This window comes from Coffea arabica, chromosome 11c (genome assembly GCF_036785885.1).
Source record: "Coffea arabica cultivar ET-39 chromosome 11c, Coffea Arabica ET-39 HiFi, whole genome shotgun sequence".
NCBI lineage: Eukaryota > Viridiplantae > Streptophyta > Magnoliopsida > Gentianales > Rubiaceae > Coffea > Coffea arabica.
In genome coordinates, this window is record NC_092330.1 from 6133858 (window position 1) to 6157314 (window position 23457).

General features: G+C 34.8%; 2 protein-coding genes across 4 annotated transcripts; one reads left to right on the plus strand and one right to left on the minus strand.

The window, feature by feature from the left end:
* Window positions 1-11234: 11234 nt before the first annotated feature.
* LOC140016795 (uncharacterized) lies at window positions 11235-18796 on the plus strand. 3 transcript variants are annotated; one of them, XM_072070648.1, is made up of 6 exons: window positions 11235-11504; window positions 15279-15635; window positions 15896-16102; window positions 16720-16914; window positions 17086-17275; window positions 17414-18796. In XM_072070648.1, exons 2-5 carry the CDS (start codon window positions 15354-15356, stop codon window positions 17224-17226), a joined length of 825 nt encoding a protein of 274 aa, XP_071926749.1. In that variant the 5' UTR covers window positions 11235-11504; window positions 15279-15353; the 3' UTR covers window positions 17227-17275; window positions 17414-18796. The 3 variants fall into 3 exon arrangements, with proteins under 3 accessions (XP_071926749.1, XP_071926748.1, XP_071926750.1); XM_072070647.1 differs by lacking the exon at window positions 17414-18796 and having other exon boundaries at window positions 17086-17361; XM_072070649.1 differs by lacking the exon at window positions 17414-18796 and having other exon boundaries at window positions 11238-11504; window positions 16720-16911; window positions 17086-17361.
* An 839-nt stretch (window positions 18797-19635) lies between these two features.
* LOC140016794 (cysteine-rich receptor-like protein kinase 10) lies at window positions 19636-23252 on the minus strand. The gene is made up of 7 exons (XM_072070646.1): window positions 22238-23252; window positions 21643-21777; window positions 21417-21538; window positions 21108-21318; window positions 20751-20988; window positions 20424-20574; window positions 19636-20312 (listed from the first exon to the last, which is right to left on the minus strand). The coding sequence occupies exons 1-7, from the start codon at window positions 23163-23165 to the stop codon at window positions 19977-19979; spliced, it is 2121 nt and encodes a 706-aa protein (XP_071926747.1). The 5' UTR covers window positions 23166-23252; the 3' UTR covers window positions 19636-19976.
* Between the last annotated feature and the right edge of the window lie 205 nt (window positions 23253-23457).

Below are 23457 nucleotides of genomic sequence, written 5' to 3' on the forward strand. Positions count from 1 at the left end.
ATGGGGTTCATTCCATTCCCCGAATCCGATACCCTCTTACCAAACGCCCCCTAAATAGATTTGTATATGGGCAGACAAAGTAAGAATCGAGGCAATTCATTAAATTTTCCATCCAAAATTGAACCCAAACAGTTCTCGAAAAAAAATTCCGATCCAATATTTTCTAGTTTGACGGTCTATTGTCTGATTTGTCGAGTTTTCATGAAACAAATCGATTCTTAAAGCTTTCAGGGTTTGAGGTCTAGATCAGCCCAGAAAGTGGCCTAATTAACGGTTCGACCAGGCTGAGTTCTAAAACCAAGCTGTTTATTGTGTCATGAAATGAATCTTTCCCTTTTTAGTTGTGATTGAAAGCTTGTTTGACTTTTTCTTTCAGTTTTTTTCTAGTGGCAGAGGGGTGAGATTTAAGATACGAGGAGAAAACAGGATGATTAAAATTCAAGATCTTTAATTTTTGAAATTTCAACCTTAACTACTACATAAAATGAATAAAAAAACGAAACTTGTTCGACCTTGCCAACTTGTACAACATTGTGCCTTATGAAGTAACAATCATAAAAAGAAGACAGAATTACATATTTCATGTATTGTTAGATATCTCTTCAAGACTAAACTCAATTGGTAGAAACATTAGTCAGGTGATTGGAAGGTCTCTAATTCGATTCTCGCACTCTACCTCTTTCAACTTGTAAAGTCTAGAGTCCCACTTACAAAAAAAAAAAGAGGTTAGCTTTTGTGCTTATTTTGGAGAGTACCAAATAAGAATATTAAACATTGGATCCGTTTAAGAACAATTATGTACTAAATTAAATTTTTTGGGTGTTTTAGACTTCAAATTTGATACAGGAAAAGAAAACCTAAGGGTCTACGAAGTTGAAATTAAGATACATCCAAAAGTAATTTCAAACCAAAACAATATATGTAATAGTAGTATCAAGTTTTGCAATTTTTTTCTAAAAGAAAAAATCAAATCAGCTAAAGCTCAAAATAGGCTCCAAAGAGATCATTTAACACTATATTATTTATTTATTTTTTTTTATCTGATTACAGGTAACCCACATCAGTGAGATTAATACATATATTGAATGCTGTTATGAATTATAACTCAAAATTATATAGAATAAACTCACATTGAATAAAACTAAACAAAATTTCAATATGTAAAGTATATGTTGTATTAATCAATTATTAATTTGGCTAAGAATTAAGTCATTAAAAGATTTTTTTAACCCTTAAGAAAATTTTCTGCCTAGTCAGGTGTGGATTTTTCCCTCTTTGTTGAGTTGGGGTTTCTTAAGGTGAATGCTAGTACAGAATGCTCTGACGCAATCTCATGCAATCCAAACAGAGGACTGACATCTGCTGAACTAGATATTAGGGACTATAAAATAATTTTGATAAACCTCAAAAGTGGCTGGTGCCTGGTGCCTGCCTGCCTGGTGTAGTATTTCGGACTGAAATTTTTTGGGTCCGTTTGGATCGGTGGGTTTGGATTCAAGTAAGGATTTAATTTGAAAAGATTTGAAATGAATAGATTTAAAATTTATTGTAATTCAAAATACATTGTTTGGATGCCATTTATCATAAAATGGGGATAGTTTATAGTTAACAAAAGTAATGGGATAAAAAATAAAAAATGAAAGTTTTAAGGGTTGAAATCAAATTTTCGGTTTCTTCTCCCTTCTTCCCTAGTTGGAATTTTGAATTAGGTATGGTAACTGGGTCTGCGGGCACCTGTCCCGAAAGGGGCTAATAGGACAGGGGTTGAGGCAGGTGGTGGGGTTGGTAGGGCAGGGCAGGTGTGGAGGGAGGAAAGGTTTCCGCAACGGATCTTCTGTCCCACATTCTGTGCCACTCTCTGTCCCATTTTTTATTATATTGCTATTTTTCATTCATAAACATCATGTTTTAATTCTTTTTTGCTTTCTTAAGATCCAATAACTATTAATTTAGTAATACACAAAATTTAACAAACTCAAAAAATCAAAATGCATAAAAAATGAGATTTTTTATGAATTTTCTGCTGTATTTTTTAATTTTCTATTATATATTGCTTTTTTGAAGCTGTTATATTTATTTTTTACTTAATTAATAGTTATTAGATCTTAAGGAAGCAAAAAAGAATTAAAACATGTTATTTATGTAGGAGAAATAGCAATATAATAAAAAGTAGGATAGAAAGTGGTACAGGGTATGGGATAGAAGATCTATTGCAAAATGTTTCCCCCAGTATAGAAACAGGGCGAGGCAAAACCCCCGCCTCATCTCCCGCCCCGCCACCCGTTAAAAAATAAATAAATTATGTATGTATATAATTATATATATAATATTAATTTAATTAATTACAAACTTATAATAATACTATTATTAGTTATATATATTATATAATGGGTATTAGTATATATAATATAATTGATATTATCAATTATACAAATAATTATATAAGTTTACTAATAGAAATTATTAATTAGTTATACTAAATTACCTAATACATTTATACTCAATTCCTAATTACGCTTAACACAATAACACTTTGTTCCTAAAAAAAAACACAATAATGACTTAATAATTATATTCATGTCAAAAGAGAAAACTTGTCTACTTTAATTATATTTGTTTCATGTTGTTAGATTGTATTCAAATAACTCTTGTTTGATTATTTTTATAGATTTCAATTATGAAACTACACTGGATAATAATTTGGTAATAAATTGATATGTTAATACTTGATTATTTATTAAAATTTAATCATAAAAAAAATTATATCACAACTTTTTTATTAGCTCCGCGAGGCACCCACGAGGTAAGCAGTATGGGGCCGGGGCGAGGGAAATTAGTAAGCAGCCTCCTCTGCCCCAACCTTGCCCGTTGCCACCCTATTTTGAACGATTGAACCTAAGCCCCAAGCCTAAAAGTCTTTCTTTCTCTCTATGTATTTTACCAACGCAAATACAAATCCTTCCATGGTGGTTCCTATCATCTTATCATCGAATAATAATCCTTTCCTTACTCAAAATGGTACTCAAGGACTCAAACAATATTGAATAGAGATGGTGACCATATTCGATGACAAGATGATTAACGGTATGATTAATGGAAGCCGGTAGCCAAATTTTTCTCCATTGAGTCTTGAAAGTTGAAATGAAATTCTGAGAGAGAAAGAAGAGAGGGGAAGAAGAAATGTTAAAGAGGGGATTTTAAATAACCTGTATTTTGGATAAATTTGAATTCTATCCATTTTAACAAGAAAAATTCTGGATGGATTTCAAATCCAAATCTTTCCTTTGTTATCCAAACAAGTTGGGGAATTTGACTGAAGGATTTGAAATCCAATCCACCCAAATCCGTCAATCCAAACAGACTTGGAAATTCAGCATAGAGAAATGCGAAAATCCTTGTGCAAGCTGACCCCCGACGAGACCCAATGGCTTGTTAAATGGCATATACACTAAAATTAACCAATAGGATTTCTCTATTTAGACACACATATACAAAATAAAATTAGGGATAATTTCAGTAACCTCCTTTGAGGTTTTTGACAATTTCACATAAATACCTTCCAATATTAGAAATTACATTGACCTCCCCTTTCACGTAGACTTGATCAAATGTCACCATCAGGAGCCTTCAAATGATCAAATTGCCCTTAAAAACTTGTGCTAGCAAATATTGAAAATATGAGAAAAGAAATTGTTTTAAAATATAATTTTTTTCTGCTACTTGGCACCAAATAGTTGTAGGTATATATGCTTCAAATGCCAAGTAGAACCTATAACAATATTATATGAGAAAAATCAAAATAGCTTTGAAAAAAAATCAGCGAACTAGAGGCTCAATCACTCGTGATACTTCATTTGGTGAGGGATTTCTACAAAAGGGTGACTAATGTACCACAACTTAGAATCCATCAAAATTACTAGAGGTAAAGATCAAAACTTTTATTGGTTTATTAATCTTACTTACAAGTTTTCTAAGTATTGATTGTTATTCATATTGTTAATGGCACCTAGAGGTGTCAAAATGAGTGACTTGGGCGGGTTTGGGTTGGGTAAAATGAGTAATGGGTATAAGTGAGTCAACTCATTTATATCCATTTAATTATATGGGTATAAATGGGTAAGTCGAAAAATGAATTGGGTAACCCAATTACCCATTTATAACCCATTTATTTTAACTTTTTGTAAACTCATTTAAATTCATTTTTGCAAACTAAGTTATCAATTTATACCACTCTTTGTATCCATCATTAGCTTTAAATATTTATTTATAATGTTCAATAAACTTAATTACCAATTTTTTTCATTTATACTCTATGTCACAAAATTACCTATTATTTAATAATTGAATAATAAGAATATAAAAATTTGAACTAAGTACTATAAAAATTAATATAAAAACTTAATCCAAAAATTTTGAACCCTTAACATTTTTTTCATATATAAATTTAAAATTTTATTTTAGAAAGATAAGAAAATAGGCTAAAATTTATCATAAATCAGTAATGCTGAAAAATAAGCACGTTAACAAACTAAGAGAAAATAAAATAATAAGATAATACCAACAAACAATAATAATAATAATAATAATAATAATAATAATAATAATAATAATAATAATAATGAAACAAAAGTAGTTAACAACATGATAAAATGAAAATTTTGAAAAAAAATGGGTGGGAGAAAATAAGAGACTTGGGGGGAAGAGAATTTTAAATGGGTTAATTGGGTTTGATGGGTTACCCAATAATACCCATTTAATAAATGGGTATTATTGGGTAACCCATTTATACCCATATACAAAAATTTAAGATACCCATACCCATCTATTCATGGGCGGGTATGGGTAAATTTAATTAAGTTGGTTGATTTGCCACCTCTAGGTGTGATATTCTAGCAGGAACACAAGTAATTGTCAATGTTTGAGAGGACCTAGAGTTTTTCAACCTGTCAATACTTCATCATAATGAGATTTCTTCAATTTTACAAAATTCCATCCAAGTCATGTATGATCCCTTGGAAACAAAAATTCTTAACCTATTCCAACCATTAAGAAATAGAAAGCACAAGGACAGTCATTTTTTCGAGAGGTACCTTTTCTGCAGTTGTTTATTAATTTGTATGAGACATTCTTTGTACTAGCAGATGTGTGCGCACATGTGATCAATACTGCATACTACATAAACAAGCAACAACTCAATCCGATGATTAGTGTTTGTATTCATCTATCGTTTCCGGAAAAAATAATTTTACTGGTTGTATTAGTGTCAGTATTAGAATAGAAGATTACTAAATAAAGTTCAAATTGTAGTCAAATTATAAACATTACTAATATAGACAAATTGTCTTAAGAGCATATAAGGCAAATTAAAAAAGTAAGAAATACCCATCAATAAATTATTCAAAACACTTTTATATATAGTATAGATATAGATATACCAAGTGAGGTCTACTTGCATGCTGTGTTTTAAAACTCGGATCGGACCGGCTGATTCGACCGATCGAATCGAAAACCGGCCAAGTGTCCGGTCCGAATCATGCTTAAAAATCGGTTAAGAAAAATCCGATCAAATCCGGTCAAAAATCGGGTTTGACCGGGAAAAACCGGATTTTCTGGTTCAAACAGTTTTTTTAAAAAAAAAAATTCAAACTTTTTCAATATTATGTTTTGACCCCTAGATTGTTAAAAATTATTAATATACCTCAAATATTTCATACTTTATCAATACTTTCTTAAAGTTTGGTATTATTTTTCAATTAACTCCATAATTTTAATTCTAAACTTGTTAATGCTCATTAAATAATATAAATTGTTACTTGATTGTTCTAATTTCTTTGTATTTTCTTGTTAAATATATTTAAAATATCAAATATATATATGAATATACATTTATTAATATTAACATGTTATTAGGTATTTTACATATAATATTTTAATTTTTAAATAATTTTTATTTATGACGTCATCCGATTTAACCCCTATCGAATCCGGTTGAATCCATTGACCCCTGACCCCTGAGATTGACCAAATCGATACCCAGTCCGGTTCTGAAAACATAGCTTGCATGTGCATATGGAGTCAAGTGGGACCTCTATATGTGCATATAGAGTTCTCTCATTGGTTTTGAACCAGCTTCTGCGCATGCCTTGGTATTCCAAAAATTGCCAAATTGATCCATCATATTTTTAGAAGACACTTTTTAGTTCCTCACATTTAAAATTAGCTAAAATAATCTCTTAGATGTAAAAAATTTTACGTGTTTGGTCTCAAAGCTCATTTTTGCTCAATTTTCTAGCCAAAAAACACATGCCTAACTCGCATAATTTCAAAGGCAAAAAGGAACAAAATTTCTGCGTGGGGCTATGGCACACTCCTCCGTTTTGATGTGTCGGCTTGGATTCTAAGGGTTCGAGTCGGGGCATGTTCCGGGTTACCAAAAAAAAAGGAACAAAATTTGTTTCCCTTCAGAAAAAAGCAGATGACTTTCCCTTTCTCTCAATTTTCATCCACCAAACTCTGGGCCTGTTTGGAACCAAGTTTTTTGGCCAAGTTTTTTAGCTGCTAGTTTTTTAACAACTTTAGCTACAGGAACCCAAAAAAACTTATCAAATTTTTTAACCTACACACTTAAAATATCTAATACACAAAAAACTTTCCATTTTCTTCTTCTTTTTCCCCCACCCCTATCCACCACACCTCCCGCCGCCGGCCACCACCACCTCCACCGCTGTTTCCGGCGCCGGCCTACCCCTTTTTTTTCCTTCTCCCTCTCCCTCTCCCTCTCCCCCTCCCCCTCTCTTTCCCTCCCCTCCCCTCCCTGGCCACCCTCCCGCTTCCTCTCTGGTCGCATGCTACCACGAAAGACCGAATTGGGCAGAAGGCTTCCGCTTCCTCTCTGGTCGCACGCTATGCGATCTGGTCGAACGATCGAATTGGGCAAAAGGGGAGGGGGGAAGGGGAGGGGAGGAGAGGGGGAGAGGGAGATGGAGGAGAGGGGGAGAGAAAAAGCAAAAAAAAAAAATTGTATTCTGCCATGGCTGCTGGTTCTCTGCTTCGGGAGGGAGAGGGGGATGGTGAAGGGGAGTAGAGGGGGATAGGGGAGCAGAGAAGGAGAAGAGGGGAAGAAAAAATGAAAAAAAAAATTGGGGAGAGGGGCTGCTGGTCGTCTGGTACCGCGAGGGAAGAGGGAGGGGGAAGGAAGGAAGAAGAAGAAGAAGAGGAGAGGAGAGAAAAGAAAAAGGAAAGAAAGAAAGAAAAAGAAAAAGAGAGAGAAAAAGAAAGAAAAGAAAAAAAATGGAAGGGCCATGGCTGCTGGGACTGGGAAGGCAGAGGTAACGGGGAAGGGAAGGGGGAGGGAGAAGGAAGAAGAAGAAGAAGAGAAAAAAGAAAAGAAAAAGGAAAGAAAGAAAAAGAAAAAGAAAGAGAGAAAAAAAAAGGAAAAAAAGTTTTTCACCTTAAAAAAACTTCTACAAAAAGTTTTTCACCTTACAAAAACTTCTACAATTTTTTCAAAAACTTCTACAGTGCACTACAGTAAAATTTTAGACAAACTCTCAAAAAACTCAGGTTCCAAACAGGCCCTCTATTTCTAATTCTTAGCCACCAAACCCCAATTTGCCACAACAAAATGTTCAGCAAGTTCACAAATAATACATATAGCCATATAATATTACATATATATGCAACAAATCACGATATTACACTATTTAGACAATATTTTATCATGTGTGGTGATTCATATGAGCTTCTCAATCGTTTTTACCTTTTTTTAATCTGATTCCTGTGCCTTTTCTTCATCACTTGTTGTTAAGGTGCGCTTGCTGAAGCTTATTATTGGGAATTAAGGTTTGGTTACTTAGAATTAGAAATAGCATTTTACCCTTTTTCAATCTGATCCCTATGCCTTTTCTTCATCGGTTATGGTGAAAGTGCACTTGCTGAAGTTTATTGTTGGGAATTGAGGTTTGGTTACCTAGAACTAGAAATAGCGTTTTAGTGGCTGAAAATGGGGGAAGGATGGTCATGCGTTCTTTTTTTTTTGTGAAGGGAAAGAATTTTATTTCCATTTTTCCTTGACAATTATGGGTACATGAGGTAAGTGTGTGTTTTTTGGCTGGAAAATTGATCAAAAAAAATGAGCTCTGGGAACAAACAGGCAAAATTTTTATATCTAAGGGACTGCAAAAGTTTTTTCTGAAAAAGTGACTATGTGAGATACTGAAAAAGTTTTTCCAAAAAATGTTACGGACCAAATTGATAATTTTGCCTAAAATTTTCCATCCCTTGCCCTATTTGACCAACCTGGCCGCCTCTCTTTTTGCACGGGAATTCCATACAAACATACAAATATGCTCACGTCAATGGCAAAGTTCACCCGACCAACTTGCCATTTACGCACGCACAGACAATTGCTACACACGACACTCGACCGCCATGGCATATTATCCTTTCCAGGATTTTCCAGCACTATTTGGTAACGTTGTGGTTTCATTTTGTAAAAATATACAATGACTGTCCTACAAATGCTTCTTGTGGTTTTGTAGACATCTCAATGTTAATCATTGGCAACAATTTCAGCAATTTATAGCTTTGTTAGTCACAATTTAGTACATCTAGACAACAGTTAAGAAGCACTAAATTTTGTTAAAATGCTATTTAAAGTTCTTCTTTGAATTTTCAAATATGATCTTAGTTATGTTATTTTATTTTTGATCATGTACCATATGGAACATGTATATGTTTATGTATAATAATTCAATTGGAACCCAATGGTTCGTAATTTATGTTCATCTACATGTTTATGAATTAGGTCCCTAACAGACTTATCACTTATATCCCCATTCAAGAAACGGGAGGTTAAAACTAGTTTTTCAAATGTATCTAAAAAAATTTTCTGCTAGCATCTCTTCTGATAAATGTGTATTGTAGACACCGATTTTCTACTATTTTAATTTTCTTAGAAGGGGAATGGACAAACGAGTAATTTTTACAAATTCTACTTTTATTTTATATCTTGGATACCAAATTTGGTTTTCTAACGTTTGAAAAACAAAAAGAAAGAAAATCCTAGGAGTTACTCCCATGTCCCACACACTATAACACACTCATACTCCACCATAACCACCAATGTTGTTAAACTCGGATTGAATAGTGACTCGGCTAAACTGCTGGATCAATGATCAATTGGTCGGATCAGTTAGACCATTCTCAAAAATCCGTTGACATCAGCATGATGTCATAATTATTTTATATTTTTATAAGTTTCAAAAATATTGAAATTAAGTTCTTAGTTATATTCGACCAATCATACCAAACGTTCCAAAAACATTAGACTTGCAATTAAATATACAGCTAATAATTATATATAAAAAGGCAAATTCATGGCTAAAATATGTCTATTCTCAAAAACTACATGAAAAACTAAATTAAAACAACTTAATAAAGTTGGAATCGTTGATGCTAAATTACTAAGATGATAAGGATAAAAACATCTTGATTTAGAAATAATTCAAAAACGTGAGTGATTTTGGTACATTAAGTGGGTGCTATTTTCTTATCCCTATTGATAAATGAAAGTGTTACAATTTAGGTAACTCAAATTATATTTGGGAAAAACAAGAAAGAAAAATTTGAGAATCGGGTCAACCAATTGAATCAGGTTATTGATTTAACCGATTTTTGGCAATTTTGGCTGATATTTAACCAAAACGATTTTGTACTATAAACTAACTAACTCGAGAAGAAGATTGGTTCATGGTTGGACCGGTAAAACTAATTGGTCCAGCCTAGGTCTAACAACATTGGTAACCACTACCCTTAATCACCCATTTAAAATCCATCAAACTCCAAACATTTCCAATTAATGACAAAAAAATTCACTTCATCTTGCACCCTTACACAAAAGAACCCACTCCACTTTCTTATCCTTTGCCACCCAATGCACACAGACTACTACTACTAGTCTTGTGTAGCACCAAGGGGGTTAGGATGCTCTCGATTGAATTTCTCTCCATTGGTCACTCCATTTAAATATATTTAAACTTTTATAACTGTATAAAATCATTCGATTGTGTCATTATTTTCCTTTTACTCTCTAGATTAACATCCTAAAAAATGATATTCTTTTGAGAATATCTTGATACTCAATTTATATCAAACATCTGAATGGTTAAAAATGAGTCAAAATTGTAACAAAATATATAGTGAGTAACCAAACGGCAAAATTTAGTCAATTTTATATGAAATTTTATGTATAACTTACACAAGTGATTCAATATATTATGAACTGTGTTGATTTTTGAAACAAAAAATATTTAAATTAATTTTATTATAGTGTAATGAAGAGAAATTCTCTCTAGGACAATTGAGAGAAGCTTAACCCCTCTCTCAATTCTTAAGTGGAAGTAGGTTTTTCCTTCCTTATCCTTGGAGCACACGGAGTCTCTCAATTCTTTCAAATGGGAATAGTTTTTTTCCGTAGTGCACATACATTACTAGTACTATTACAGCTTAACACCTCTTTCACTTCACGAGGCAATTAAGTAGTTTATTCCTTGCTTATCCTTTGCCGCCTAGCGCACATAGATTACTATTATGACTATTTATATGAAATTTAATGTACAACTTTACACAAATAATTAAATATATTATGAACGGTGTTAATTTATAAAACTAATATTTAAATTAGTTTTATTATAATGTAATGAAGAGAAATTCTCCTTGTTACAATAGAGAGGAGCTTAACCCTCTCTCAATTCTCATGATAAAGTAGTTTTTTCTTTCCTTTATCCCTAGAGCACGTAGAGTCTCTCAACTCTTTCAAATGGGAGTAGTTTATTCTTTAGTGCATGTATTTTCAGGAGGCGGGTAGTAGTTTTTTCGGACCAAAGGCACCGACAATCATTCTATAATATTTTTTGAATGAAATATAATTTTACGTGAATTATTTATAAAATTTTATAATACAGATATTATTATTATATATGAGATTTACATAAGCAGTGACAATAATATATCACACCTCTATTATGATATACAAATAATTCGTTTAAAATGACAAAATGTTCCAAAGACGCTGTACCGTTCAGACGCAATTAATTTGACGATCAAACATCCAGCCCCCGTTTTTTTCTTCCTTATCCTTTGCCGCCTAGCGCAAACAGTTTACGATTACTTCATAACACCTCTCGACACATACCTCAAGTTGCCACTTGGCTGGCCCACACGAGCTAGTATAACTATGTATATTACACCTCCCGAGGTTCCTCATGTTTTGCCATCGCACAAAGAGGAGAGGACCAGAGAGTAGGAGTTTGTTTTCTGAAGCCATTTTCAACTATCAAACTTTTCCCGAAAATCTTTCCTTCATTTGCTTTGCCTTTTTAGAAATCATTATCTAAAACAGGAATAACAAAAAAGATCGAGAAACGGGGGATCAAGAAATTTCCTTCACCTTTTCCGGAGCCATCCGCCGCCACCTCTGAAAGCTCCAACGAAAAACTGTAAAGGTCTCTCAAACCTTGTTCTCTGCTTATCTGTTGTTCCCATGAAAATTGTGTGCTATTTGTGTTCCATTTGATTCAATTTCTTTTCTTAACTATTGGTTTTGGTTGGAATATGATTGTCGTCTCACTCGTCTGAATGAGTATGGATTTAATGCGACCCTGAAAATTTCTGGCCTGATTACTTTTCAATCATAGGGGAAAAGCTTGATTTTTGTTAGGCCCCTTTTGTGTTTGTAAAAATTCCAAAACGAAAATTTGAGCCAAAGAAAAAGAATAGATGAATCTGTGCGCATGTGGGACGATCTCCGGCCAGTCCAAAGCTGGCTGGAACTGTGAGCTCGCCGGCTAGGAGAGAGGGATTGAGAGATTTTTGTAGTTGAATTTTTTTTTGTTTCTTCATTCTTCTGTGCGTGTATTGTGTGGGATGGGGGAGAGAGGCAACTCCGGCCAGTCCAACGCTGGCCGGAAGTGACGGGTTCTGGTGAGTTTCCTTTGAAGAAATACGTAGCCCAGCTGCGGCAGCCATCTTGTTCTTGGTTCGTTGGAGAAGATGACAATTTTCTCATTTCTCAGCTTTAGTCCCAGTTTTCCCTTGCTTCGTAATTTTATCACCAAAATTTTAGGACTTTGTAATGACGCTGGAACTTGATTTTAGGTATTTTCAATCAGGTCCTTAGCCATTAGCTAGTTAGCGTTTAGCTTAATTAGGATTTCAATTTTCAAGTTAAGTTGTAATTAATTCTCATTTCTCTTTTTTAGAAGTGATGCAACTCGTATGGGCTTAGGTGTATGTAATTCTTGTACTTTTATTTTTAATTTTTCTTTATTTTCTTTAATTTTTATTATATTTATTATTATTGTGGAATGTGATCGTGTGAGAGAGTGTTATTTCATGACCATTTTCCCAACGGAAGCTTTGGAATTAATCAGCTTGTTATATTTTATTTTTACCTGTTATGCATATTTTTATTAGTTTAGATATTTTAGGTTAATTAAGTACATGTTACGTGTTTAGCTGAAATTAACTCATTTGACCTTAAAATCAGACGATTGAGATTAAACTGGTAATCGGTTTTACAAGGTGTAGAGAGGTGTTTGAGAACATTGAACTACTACCCTTAGAAATGTAGCTTTTTAACTCTTTTTTTTTTTTTTTTAATTTGAAAGATCTGGAATTGTCTAACTAAAGGGTTTTGATTCTTATTTCAAAAGTCAAAAATTACTTTATAGGTGACTCAGTCCACCTAAACTTAATGTTGATGGTGATTCCAAATTTTAAAAAAAAAAAAAAAAACCTTTTTTCTAGATTTTAGTGAGCTCAAATCCGTCACATTTGTCAATTCCATTGTAGGTCGTCCTCTTTCATTTTTCTTTTCTATTTTGCTTTTAAAAAATCCAAAAGAAATTCATTTTTTAAAAAAAAGTTTTTCATTTTATTTTTAATTTTCTTTAGAAAGTGGGGTACAACATGCGTGAGTGGTGGTTAAGAAACTTTTTTAAAGTTTGGAAAAATGATTGCTTTGGACCTTTATCTTTTGGGTAGTAACCAATGTAATTCCTTAACCATTACTATCTACCAATTTAGTCCTTTATTTTTATCGAAAGTGATGAATGTAAAATTTTTGACCAATTTTCATCAAAAGGAAAATTAGCAGTCACTTGAATTGTTAAAAAACAAGTGGAAGCGACCAGTTTGGTTCTTTAACTTTAAAGTCATAACGAATCCAGTTCATTAGTTTTAATGGCTAACCAATTTAGTGTATTACCTCATAGAAACTTGTAAACGTGGTATTTTAGGTACTAACTCAATTTAGAGGCACTTTAATTGTTTTTGAGACAATTGGTTTGAAAATAGTATTAAAAATGATGAAACATTCTAACTACTTTTTAAAAGTCACAATGATGGTATGATATATTTTACAATGAGAAAAATAATAATTTTGATTCAAAATGATTTAACCTTTAAAAAGCTGAAATAAAGTTTTAAACATAAATTCAAGCACCTTGCTTGAAAATCATCGAAGGATGTTGATTAATTGTCATATTAGGCATCCCATATTTTACGCTTTTAGATATTCAGTACTTTTTATGACATTTTAACTACTTTAAAGCAAAATGCTTTACCTTTTTTTTTGTTTTTTGTTTTTTGGTGTTAGTCACTTACACTCCTCCCTGGAATCACCTAACCCATCACTTCCTCCAGGCAAAATGCTTTATATTTAAGCTCAAATAGTGATTGCTAGGTCTGTTCAAGGAACAAAAATAATTGTTGTGTCTATTCTCAAATATTTTTTTTTTCATTGATTAATAAACTGGAGTTGTACAAGTTACTTTTAATTTTTATACTAGAGCAGCACAAGAACTAGATAGTTCTCTTCTGCAATTTTATCTTCAAATCATGTCACCAGCAACTACCAATATACAGTGTTTCACGCCTTATAAGTTTGTTGTTATTAATCAATGAAAGTCCAGTTTATTTTTGGGTTGGGGGGGGGGGGAGACCTTTTGTGACTTTGATCCTGTTAATGTCCTTGGTGCCTATGCTTAATGTTCTTGGTAGGTTGGGCTGGTTTCTTCGTAATGTCCTTGGTAGGTTGGTCTTGGTCACTCTCGATCTTCTTGATATTGTCCTTGGTGGGATGATCTTGTGGTCTCTTGGTCTCTATTTTCCACTTAGCGGATGGTTGAAGTCTTGAAGACATTGATCACCCTGGGTCTTCTTAATTTCCTTAAACTTAGCCTGAATAGGCATGAAACACAACCCATTCTTACCCAAAGATGTAGTAGTGTCCTTGAATAACCAAGTATGGAAGTGGTTACTGCACTGAAATTTTGTGTTGTGTTGTGGTGGGGAATGAAGAGCAATTTTTAGAGTCTAGGTGTAGCTTCTTTGTTCTATTCTCCAGTTTATTATGGCAAAGGAGCTTCAGAATCAAGTATATGCACATATACTTATTAGGAGAAGAATGTGTTTTTTGAGTATGTGGTATTCCAATTGTTATGTACTACAAACCTAAAGGCAAGAGGCAGCAGATGGAGATGGTGATGGTGATGGGGATGGGGATCATGAAATTAAAGAATAATATGTTCAAACTAGATACGGATAGAGATTTGTTTGTTGGTATGTAATGGAAGTACTATTTATCTATATACTTATTCAGCAGTTGAGATATTATAGAGGGTTTTTAATACTTCGAGATGTGCTATTTTCTAAGCTTATTGAATTATTTTCATTTTTAATAAATTTGATTGACGTTATCTAATGATTATCTATTAGTTAAATTTAAATGCCTAAATCGCTATATACACAAACACGGGATATAAATTCAAGTGTCTAAATCTCTATTTTATTCTAAAATATAAATTAATTTCTAGTTGTTTGTAGGCAAGGACATAAAACTAGTGTTTTCTAACTGAGTTATGCTATTCCGGCATAACAAATCAATGATGGATTCTCTCAAATTCTCAATCATCATATTTAGAATAAGTAGTAAGATTTACACCAACCAACCTGTGTAATATAAATGTAACATATAAGTGTGTAACAAATATGAATTTACATATGTATTAATTAAATTTAAAATATTTCATTGATAAATATATATTGGGGTCTTAAAGGTTGGTTTTTCTAATGGTAAGATTGAAAAGTATTTGTTAAATTTGGAACGGTGACACTTATATCAATGCATCAATAAAATGAAAACACAACATTAACAATTGGATGGAGGAAATGCATAAATTCAAATTGAAACAAACTAACGAATGGAAATCGGGCAGGTGGCAACAGCAGCTGCTGGGCAGCTAGCGGAATAGGTGCTGATCTCTCTTGTCAAGCGTCACTTCCATCGATCCATGTGTATCGCCGTATTCATTTGGAAAGTGCACCCATTCTATCCATTCCTCCTGCTTCTCAATCGGGACGAATATCACAATCGCCCCACCATCCCTCTGGGCTGGTGGCAGGATGATCCCCACATCCTTGGTGGAAGAGATGCCGTTGCTGGTGGCACTTGGCTCTGTTGTTCCAAGGATGGACGGCTAGCCTTTCTCACCAATGTACGGGAACTCGTCCACCCTTCCTCTCCGCATCAACAGCCAAAGAGCCGGGGTTATCTTCCCCTTCGATTCCTTCAGGTACTCCTAACAATTGTCTTCCTTTTATCTCCCTGTGCAACTCCTCTCTTTGTACTTCCACCTGTTTGCTTTTTTGCCTGTATTTCTTCGGATTGTAGTTTGTTTACAGAAAGCACTTTTCTTTCTACATAATAACATTGATTCTCATTTATTCATTCCCTTCCGATGAAATTTTGTTGTATTTTTGTTGATTTAAGAAGAGTTCTTACTTTCTCGGCCACAGCTGCTGGTTGCTTTATGTTCTCTCTTTCTCATTGTAGAGCAAGAAAAGTCCTGAAGAATTTGCTGATGAACTAGTTGAGGAAGCAACTCTCTATAATGGGTTTAACTTGATTGTTGCTGATCTTTGTTCAATGTCTATGCTGTACATAACCAACCGACCAAAAGGCAGCGGCATTATTGCTACACAAGTTTCACCTGGTATTCACGTCTTGTCTAATGCAAAGCTTGACAGCCCGTGGCCTAAGGTAGTTTGTATGATCTCAGATAGATGCTTGTTATTCTTGCTTCATTTTCTCCTACCCAAAGTTAAGGAGATACATCTTTACCAAATTTACAACTTTTCTGGAGCAAATTCTTCTCCACCTCAAGCCAATAGTACAAGGGTATTTTTTTTTTTTTCAATTTCAAGTTGGATCATTCCCTGATTTCTTCAGCGAGGTCACAAAAAAAGATAAAACACAGAAGCAGTAATATCTTTAAGGGCATTCTCTAATACGTAAAATAAGCTTGGTTTGGGAATGAAGTATTGACTTGTGTTCCTGTCCAAGGAAAGTAGATGTAACACTTGCAAAGTATTCTGTGAACCAAATTTTTTGCTATCACTATATATATGTTTTATTTCGAAAGAGATTTGGAATAAAGAGATTGACGGGGAAAAGACAAAGCTTTTGAATGGTTTTAGAAATTTCAGGCAAGAAGGCAATGGAATAAGGAGATTTCCTCGGTGCGTTTTGTGTTCTACTTTTAGTCTTTTGGTTGAAGTTGTTTGCAATTTTCATATGCATTGTCATTTCTGTAGTTTGTCAATCAAAGAACATTCTATTTTGCATGTTTATTTGACTATAACATTATATCACTGCAGGCTCAAAGATTGGAGAAAAGCTTCAAGGATCTGATGGATAAATATGGAGAAGGAGAGATCCCCTTAAAAGAGATGTCTGAAAAATTAATGAATGACACAACTAAAGATGATGAAAGCAAATTACCTCAGATTTATCCCCCAGAGTGGGAATACCATTCGAGTTCCATATTTGTTGATGCTGATATGCCTACAGTAGTCTCTCCCTCCCTCCCTCTCTCTCTCTCTCTCTCTCTCTCATTTTGTCCATGCCTGCTTGTGTTCACGTGAATGACCCTTGAAATACATCTTTCTACGTAATAAGCATCTGTGAGATCATATGTATCTCAATGCACTCAAAGAATCATTAGTTTATTTTTCTATGCACAGGGACGTTATGGTACGAGAAGTACTTCCGCATTGGCTATGAGTACAAGTGGGAACATAACTTATTTTGAAAAGCATCTTGATGCAGACTTGTGGAAGGAGCAGATCATCATCTTCCAGATTAGGAGAGAAACAATGACATAGTGTCCTCTTTCAAGATAGTTTGAACTAAACAATGCTGTAACAAATATAGGTAAATCTACGTCACAATTCTTGTATCTACTGTACAATACTTGTGTTCATCCTGTTTCTGTTAATACTGTACAGTACTTGTGTTCATCCTGTTTCTGTTATTCCATCCATATTCTGAACACGTGAATAAACCTTTCAGTTGATATGCGCTGTTTGAAGATTGTTTAGGGATGAACTAACTTGAAGCATATGAAGGTTTTTAGCACTTTGTCAGCACCAGCGTGCTTTTAAGTAATTGGTTTTAAAGAGGCTGCAAGTTAGGCTTACAAATTTCTGGAAGTGAAAACCAGTCAGTGGTGCCTGCAAGAGTTTCAGTAGTAGTAACATCCGTAGCTGGTGCCCCACTGACTGCAAGTTTTCAAGAAGCAAGTTGGCTGAGATCCATAACTTAAATTCAGCATAACTTTGTGTTCTAATGCTACATCTGCTCTATTTTCTTTGCTTAAGTTCACATTCCATGAACGGAAGGACCATTAGTGCTACATCTGCTCTTCTTTGTCTTTTCTTGAATCTTGAGTGCACATTTTATGGATGGAAGGACCTCTGTATTTGGAGGAAGACAGTAAGACAGATTTGCCTTAGCTAAAAGAAAGAAGCAGGTGAATAGAGAAATACTTTTACTACTTCCTCTCAGTTATAGCAAGTAAAAGATTGAATCAATTGCGATGGAAAACAGTATAGATGAATAAAACACAGACGAGGATGTCCACCTGGTATTACTAGTAGTTCTTGAAATTAGTTAATAGCTGGATGGCTCTCAATGCTAATGCTGCACATTTGATGCCGGTGCAATCGCAACAGCAGAACAAAAAGCCTTTCAGGCGGGGTGACCAAAGTGCAAGGGCCAAAATTGCAGCAGCAGCGCAGTTGATGCATTCTTGTTTTCTTGTTTTTGTATTTACTCTACAATTCTGAGAAAGCATATACGTATGTTATTAAAAGACACCCCACGTCGCGTGGTGTCCGGTGCGCCCCCGGCGGCCCTTGAAAATTCGGAGAACTGAGTGCCGTCCACGCCCGGTCGTATTCATAATCGCATCAGATCTCCAAAGTGAACAGTCTTTGGTCGATGGAATAATGTGGGTAAGGGAAGTCGGCAAAATGGATTTGTAACCTCGGGAAAAGGATTGGCTCTGAGGGCGGGGCACGGGGGTCCTAGTCCTGAACTCGTCGGTTGTCGATGGACTGCTCGAGCTGCTCCCGCGGCGAGAGCAGGTCGCTCGTGCCGGCCGGGGGGCGGACTGGGAACGGCTCCCTCGGGAGCCTTCCCTGGACGTAGAACAATCGACTCAGAACTGGTACGGACGAGGGGAATCCGACTGTTTAATTAAAACAAAGCATTGCGATGGTCCCTGCGGATGCTAATGCAATGTGATTTCTATCCAGTGCTCTGAATGTCAAAGTGAAGAAATTCAACCAAACGCGGGTAACGGCGCCTAGGTATCTAAAATATTAAGCTTTTAGATCATTTGGTACTTTTTGTGGCAATTAAACAAATTTAAGGCAAAATGTTTACATTTAACTTTTAAGCTCAAAAATTGATTGCTAAGTGTCTTCAAGGTACAAGTAGAATCATTTTTTCCATTCTAAAGAATTGTTGGTGAATTTTAGGAGTTGTATAGATTACTTTTAATTTTTATGCTAGAGCAGCACAAAAACAAGATTTTTTTTCTTGCAATTTTATCTTCAAATCATGTCACTGGTATCCTGTTTTGAGTATTTATGAATTTACGCAAGTTATTAGAAAAGTAAGAATAGCTAGATAACAAACTGTGAGATTTGTGGCTGAAACTTAAATAGGGTTCGCATAAATTGATGGTAAAGTGCATAAACTCATCTGTGGAAATCAACTATCAAAACTAATAACAACCCTTTTCATTTACTAGGCTGTGAACTAAAGTTCAAATTCAGCTCAGTTGATGAATACGCCAACTATCAATGATTACGAAAAAAGAAAAAGGAAAATGTTTTAAAACTCTATAAACACAAAAACAAAATAAAAAGTATATAAAACAAACATGACAAAATGCCACTAGGTCTGTTTGGATATCAAATTTTTTCAAATAACATTTTCACTTACATCATCAATATTTTTTGCAATCTATTTTTTTATATTTTCAGCTACCTTTTTATTTTGCATATGTCAAATCATAAAAAATATTATATTAATTATTTCAAATAATATTTTAAATAATACTTTACAATAATGGCAGAAAATGACAAATTGACAAAATGCCAAGTCGAAATGAGTATATGGCAGAAAATTTTGGGGAGCAAAATTGGGACTAAGCCCACCATTGCCTGGCAGCAAACAAGCACGCGTAAAGTTCAGGGCTTAGAGATAAGAGGAGACCAACACACTTGAAAAAGACAGAAATGCCAAATCAAAACAAAAAAATCCCCAACAGCTCATGGACCCAACACCACCATTTTATGTGTGACTCTCTTCACTTTTAAGAAAGTAGGTTGATGCAGAATGTAATTGGACTGCTGGAGGTGATCTTGATACATATCTACACGGTCCACGTTCCACACGGTTTATGAACCAGACTACAATGGTCAAGGCTAGACACCATCAATCAACACCAGACAGATGGACTTGTTCAGCTAAAGACCTGCTTATATTACAGTACAAAATCTTGACAAATTTTCCCTATGCAACTACTTGACGTGATTAGAGATGTCTATAATTCTGCTGTTGTTTATCTGGGATGTAACTCAGTGATTGAAACATCGTTGATAGACGGGTTTGGTGGTGACTTGTTGCTGGTTGATGTATCAGATACTGGTAAATCGTTAGGTGAGCTTTGTGTTCTACTACGACCAAAATATGCAGGCGGATTAGGTGCTGGCAACGTTATAGAGTTACTATTGAGCATGAGAACTATTGAAGCCATGGTTGGCCTTTGTTCAATTTCATCTTGAACGCATAGCAAGCCAACATGGATGCTTTGAATAACTTCATTTCTTGAATATGTATCTCCGATTGCTGGATCTACCAATGCTAATGGTGTTCCATCCCTCCATTGTCTCCAAGCCTACAACATGTATTGCAAGTGATGATAGTGGAATAAATTGTCTCATTCAAATGTATACAAGAGCTCTCCAATGAGAATTCCAAGAAAATGAGATGTTTATTTTGCACTCACATAGCTTGGAAGGTCATCTCCTCCATGAGCTTGGTTGAACTGACTGTTCTTCTTGCCACTTAGAATTTCTAAAACTACAACACCAAAACTGAACACATCCGATTTTACAGAGAACAAGCCGTGCAATGCGTATTCAGGAGCCATGTAACCACTACAAATTAGAACCATTTGTAATACACTTCAGGATTCAGCAATTTGAAAATTTAAAACTGATGATGACAAAATGTAGAGAACGTAATTAAATATTGAGTTTTAAAGATAGTGGGATCGTTGTATTATTACAATCATATAACCATGTAGATAACAAGATGAGGGTGCAGAACTTACTATGTCCCTGCGATTTTACTTGTGTTTCCTTCAGATTGATCAACTCCAAAGAGCCTTGCCATGCCAAAATCAGCAATCTTTGGATTCATATTTCTGTCTAGTAATACGTTACTGGCTTTAAGATCACGATGTATAATCCTAAGTCGAGAATCTTCATGAAGATAAAGAAGTCCTCTTGCTATTCCTCCTATGATCTTGTATCGTCTTGACCAGTCCAACAATGGTTGCTTTTCTGGGTCTACACAATCATCAAACATGGCAAGTCTTGTCAGTTTCTTTAATTACAAAAGTTAATTTCCAAAAAAGACTGGACAGTCAATTCCAAAATAAATCAAGGGTGTTTGACTGGAACCTAACCAAAGAGAAAGTAGTCAAGGCTTTTGTTGGTCACAAATTCATAGATGAGTATTCTTTCTTCTCCTTCCAAGCAGAAACCAAGTAGTCGGACCAAGTTTCTGTGTTGAAGCCTAGCAACCAGGGCAATTTCGTTTTTAAATTCTTCTGTACCTTGAGCTGAGCTTCTTGATAGCCTTTTCACTGCTATCTCTTGTCCATTATGAAGTGTACCCTGATTGCAAATTAACAAAGTATAAGCAAAATTTTGATTTACAACGATCATATTCATAAATTTTCAGCATACTTGAAAATGGCTTAAACTTAATGTACCCTGTATACAGGTCCAAATCCACCTTCTCCAATTCTGTTTCCAACAGCAAAGTTGTTCGTGGCAGCTTGAATATCACTGAGGTTATATTGTAACGATTCTGTGATTGAGATTTCACTTGCACCTACAGCAAAAATGGTACAAGCTTAGTGAAAATTAAATGAATCGACCCTTTAAGAATGATAAATGTGTTTACTGCAACTGCACTTCTTAGTCCTTATAATTTACCGCTTGTTTCGCTAATGGCATAATATGGCTTCCTGGGTCGCCTTGCTATGCAGAAGCCCACGACCAATAGCGCAATGGCAAGAGATATTGGGACAACAATTGCAACAATTGTTTGTGTTGAGATTCCGCCCCCCTCTGAATAAATCAATAAAAGTTCTTTAGCTAAAAAATCTGCTTTTAGAGTAAAGTAGGTAAGGATCTAAAAGTGATATGTTCAGACTCATTCATTCCTTTAGATTCTTTAACAAATAAGACAATTTAAATTCCAATACTGGATTCTGTCAAAATAAGTTTTCATAGTTATATCAAAATGGTTTTACTCTTCAATTTCTTTCATCTTTTTTTTTTTTTTTTTTTTTTAACAAAGGGACAAGTCTGCCAAAGAAAAGGGTCAAGATTTTCACTTCCACCGCCTCATTAAGCGAGAAATGAAATCTATACAACCCACATGAGAACATGATGAGTATAGTTGTTGACTAGCAGGTGGGCTCAATAGCTACAAGTGAAGACTTGAATTACTAACTAATCCTAAAATAAAATTGCAATTAAGAGTTCAGATAAAATTCGTATCAATTTAGTAAGAGCTGGAACTTACCTTCACTACCAGTAGAATTGGAAGGAGGAGATGGAGGAGGACCAAGATTTGGTGCAGGCTCGGGTGCTGGGCTTGTAGAATTGTAAAACTTGTTGACGTCATACCTAATATTACAGCTAAAATACGTAATTCTACAGCCCAGACTATTCGGACAGTATCTGGGTAGTTGAGAAATGGCATTGCTAAGGCAATTCTCGCAGTCAAGGCGGGTAAGATCTGGAGTACACTGTCCAAGGGCGTATAATCTTCTTTGAAATGTGGAATAATCCTCTTCTTTGATAGAAAATTTCTTCCCTGACCGATCATTTGCAGCCTGACTTGCTATCTCAGTCAGCATATCACTCAAGACCTGGTTGAACTTGTCTGGATTAGTGGCATTCTGTGTATTCTGCGCTGCGAACATGACACCCTGATCGGCACTGGAGAACATGGACTCATTCGAATAACGCAGTAAGCAGTCGTCATAAGACATAAAAGCAGTCTTTTGATTCGAGCATGTCTTTAGAATCTCCCCACGTCCATTGGCTACACATTGTCCACAAACATCGGGATTCACGTCGCCTCGACAAAGAAACAGGCCATAGACCATGTTGGAGGGGTCATGCCCAGCAGTGAAGTTGTAGAAGCCATTCCTGCTTGCCAAAGAAGCATTTGAGGATAGAGTGGAAAGGAGGAAATTCAGGTTCTCAGCATACGTACTGCCGGCAGTAGTGTTAGGATTATATGTAGTATTTACGCACCAATAATCGGGTTTGGCACAATTAATCAGTCCCGTGTTGAAGCTAATCAAACAAATTAGCAGGAAACACGAGAATAATATACTTCTGGAGATCATTTTGATCAGAATCAGGCATATCAAGAATAAAAGTCGTAAATTTTTGTATTCAGGCGTGCTTGATCCTAGAGATATAAGTATGAAATACACCATGCCAGGGAACAAAGTCACTTAGGAAGACCTCTGAAAGGTAAGCTAGTCATCCTATTCTTTTTGTCAAGGTTTGATTTGAAGGTCAGCTTTACATTCAGAGACGTATCGAGGTTTACGTGCACCAAAGTCTGTTTTGAAGGCCAGCTTTAAATTTAGACACGTATCGCGGTTTACGTGGACCAAAGTTACGTGTTTGTATTATAAATAGATTTTTTAACATATTTTTTTATTTTTTTAATTATTTTTTTATTTTATGTATATTACATCATAAAAAGTACTATAATAATTATTT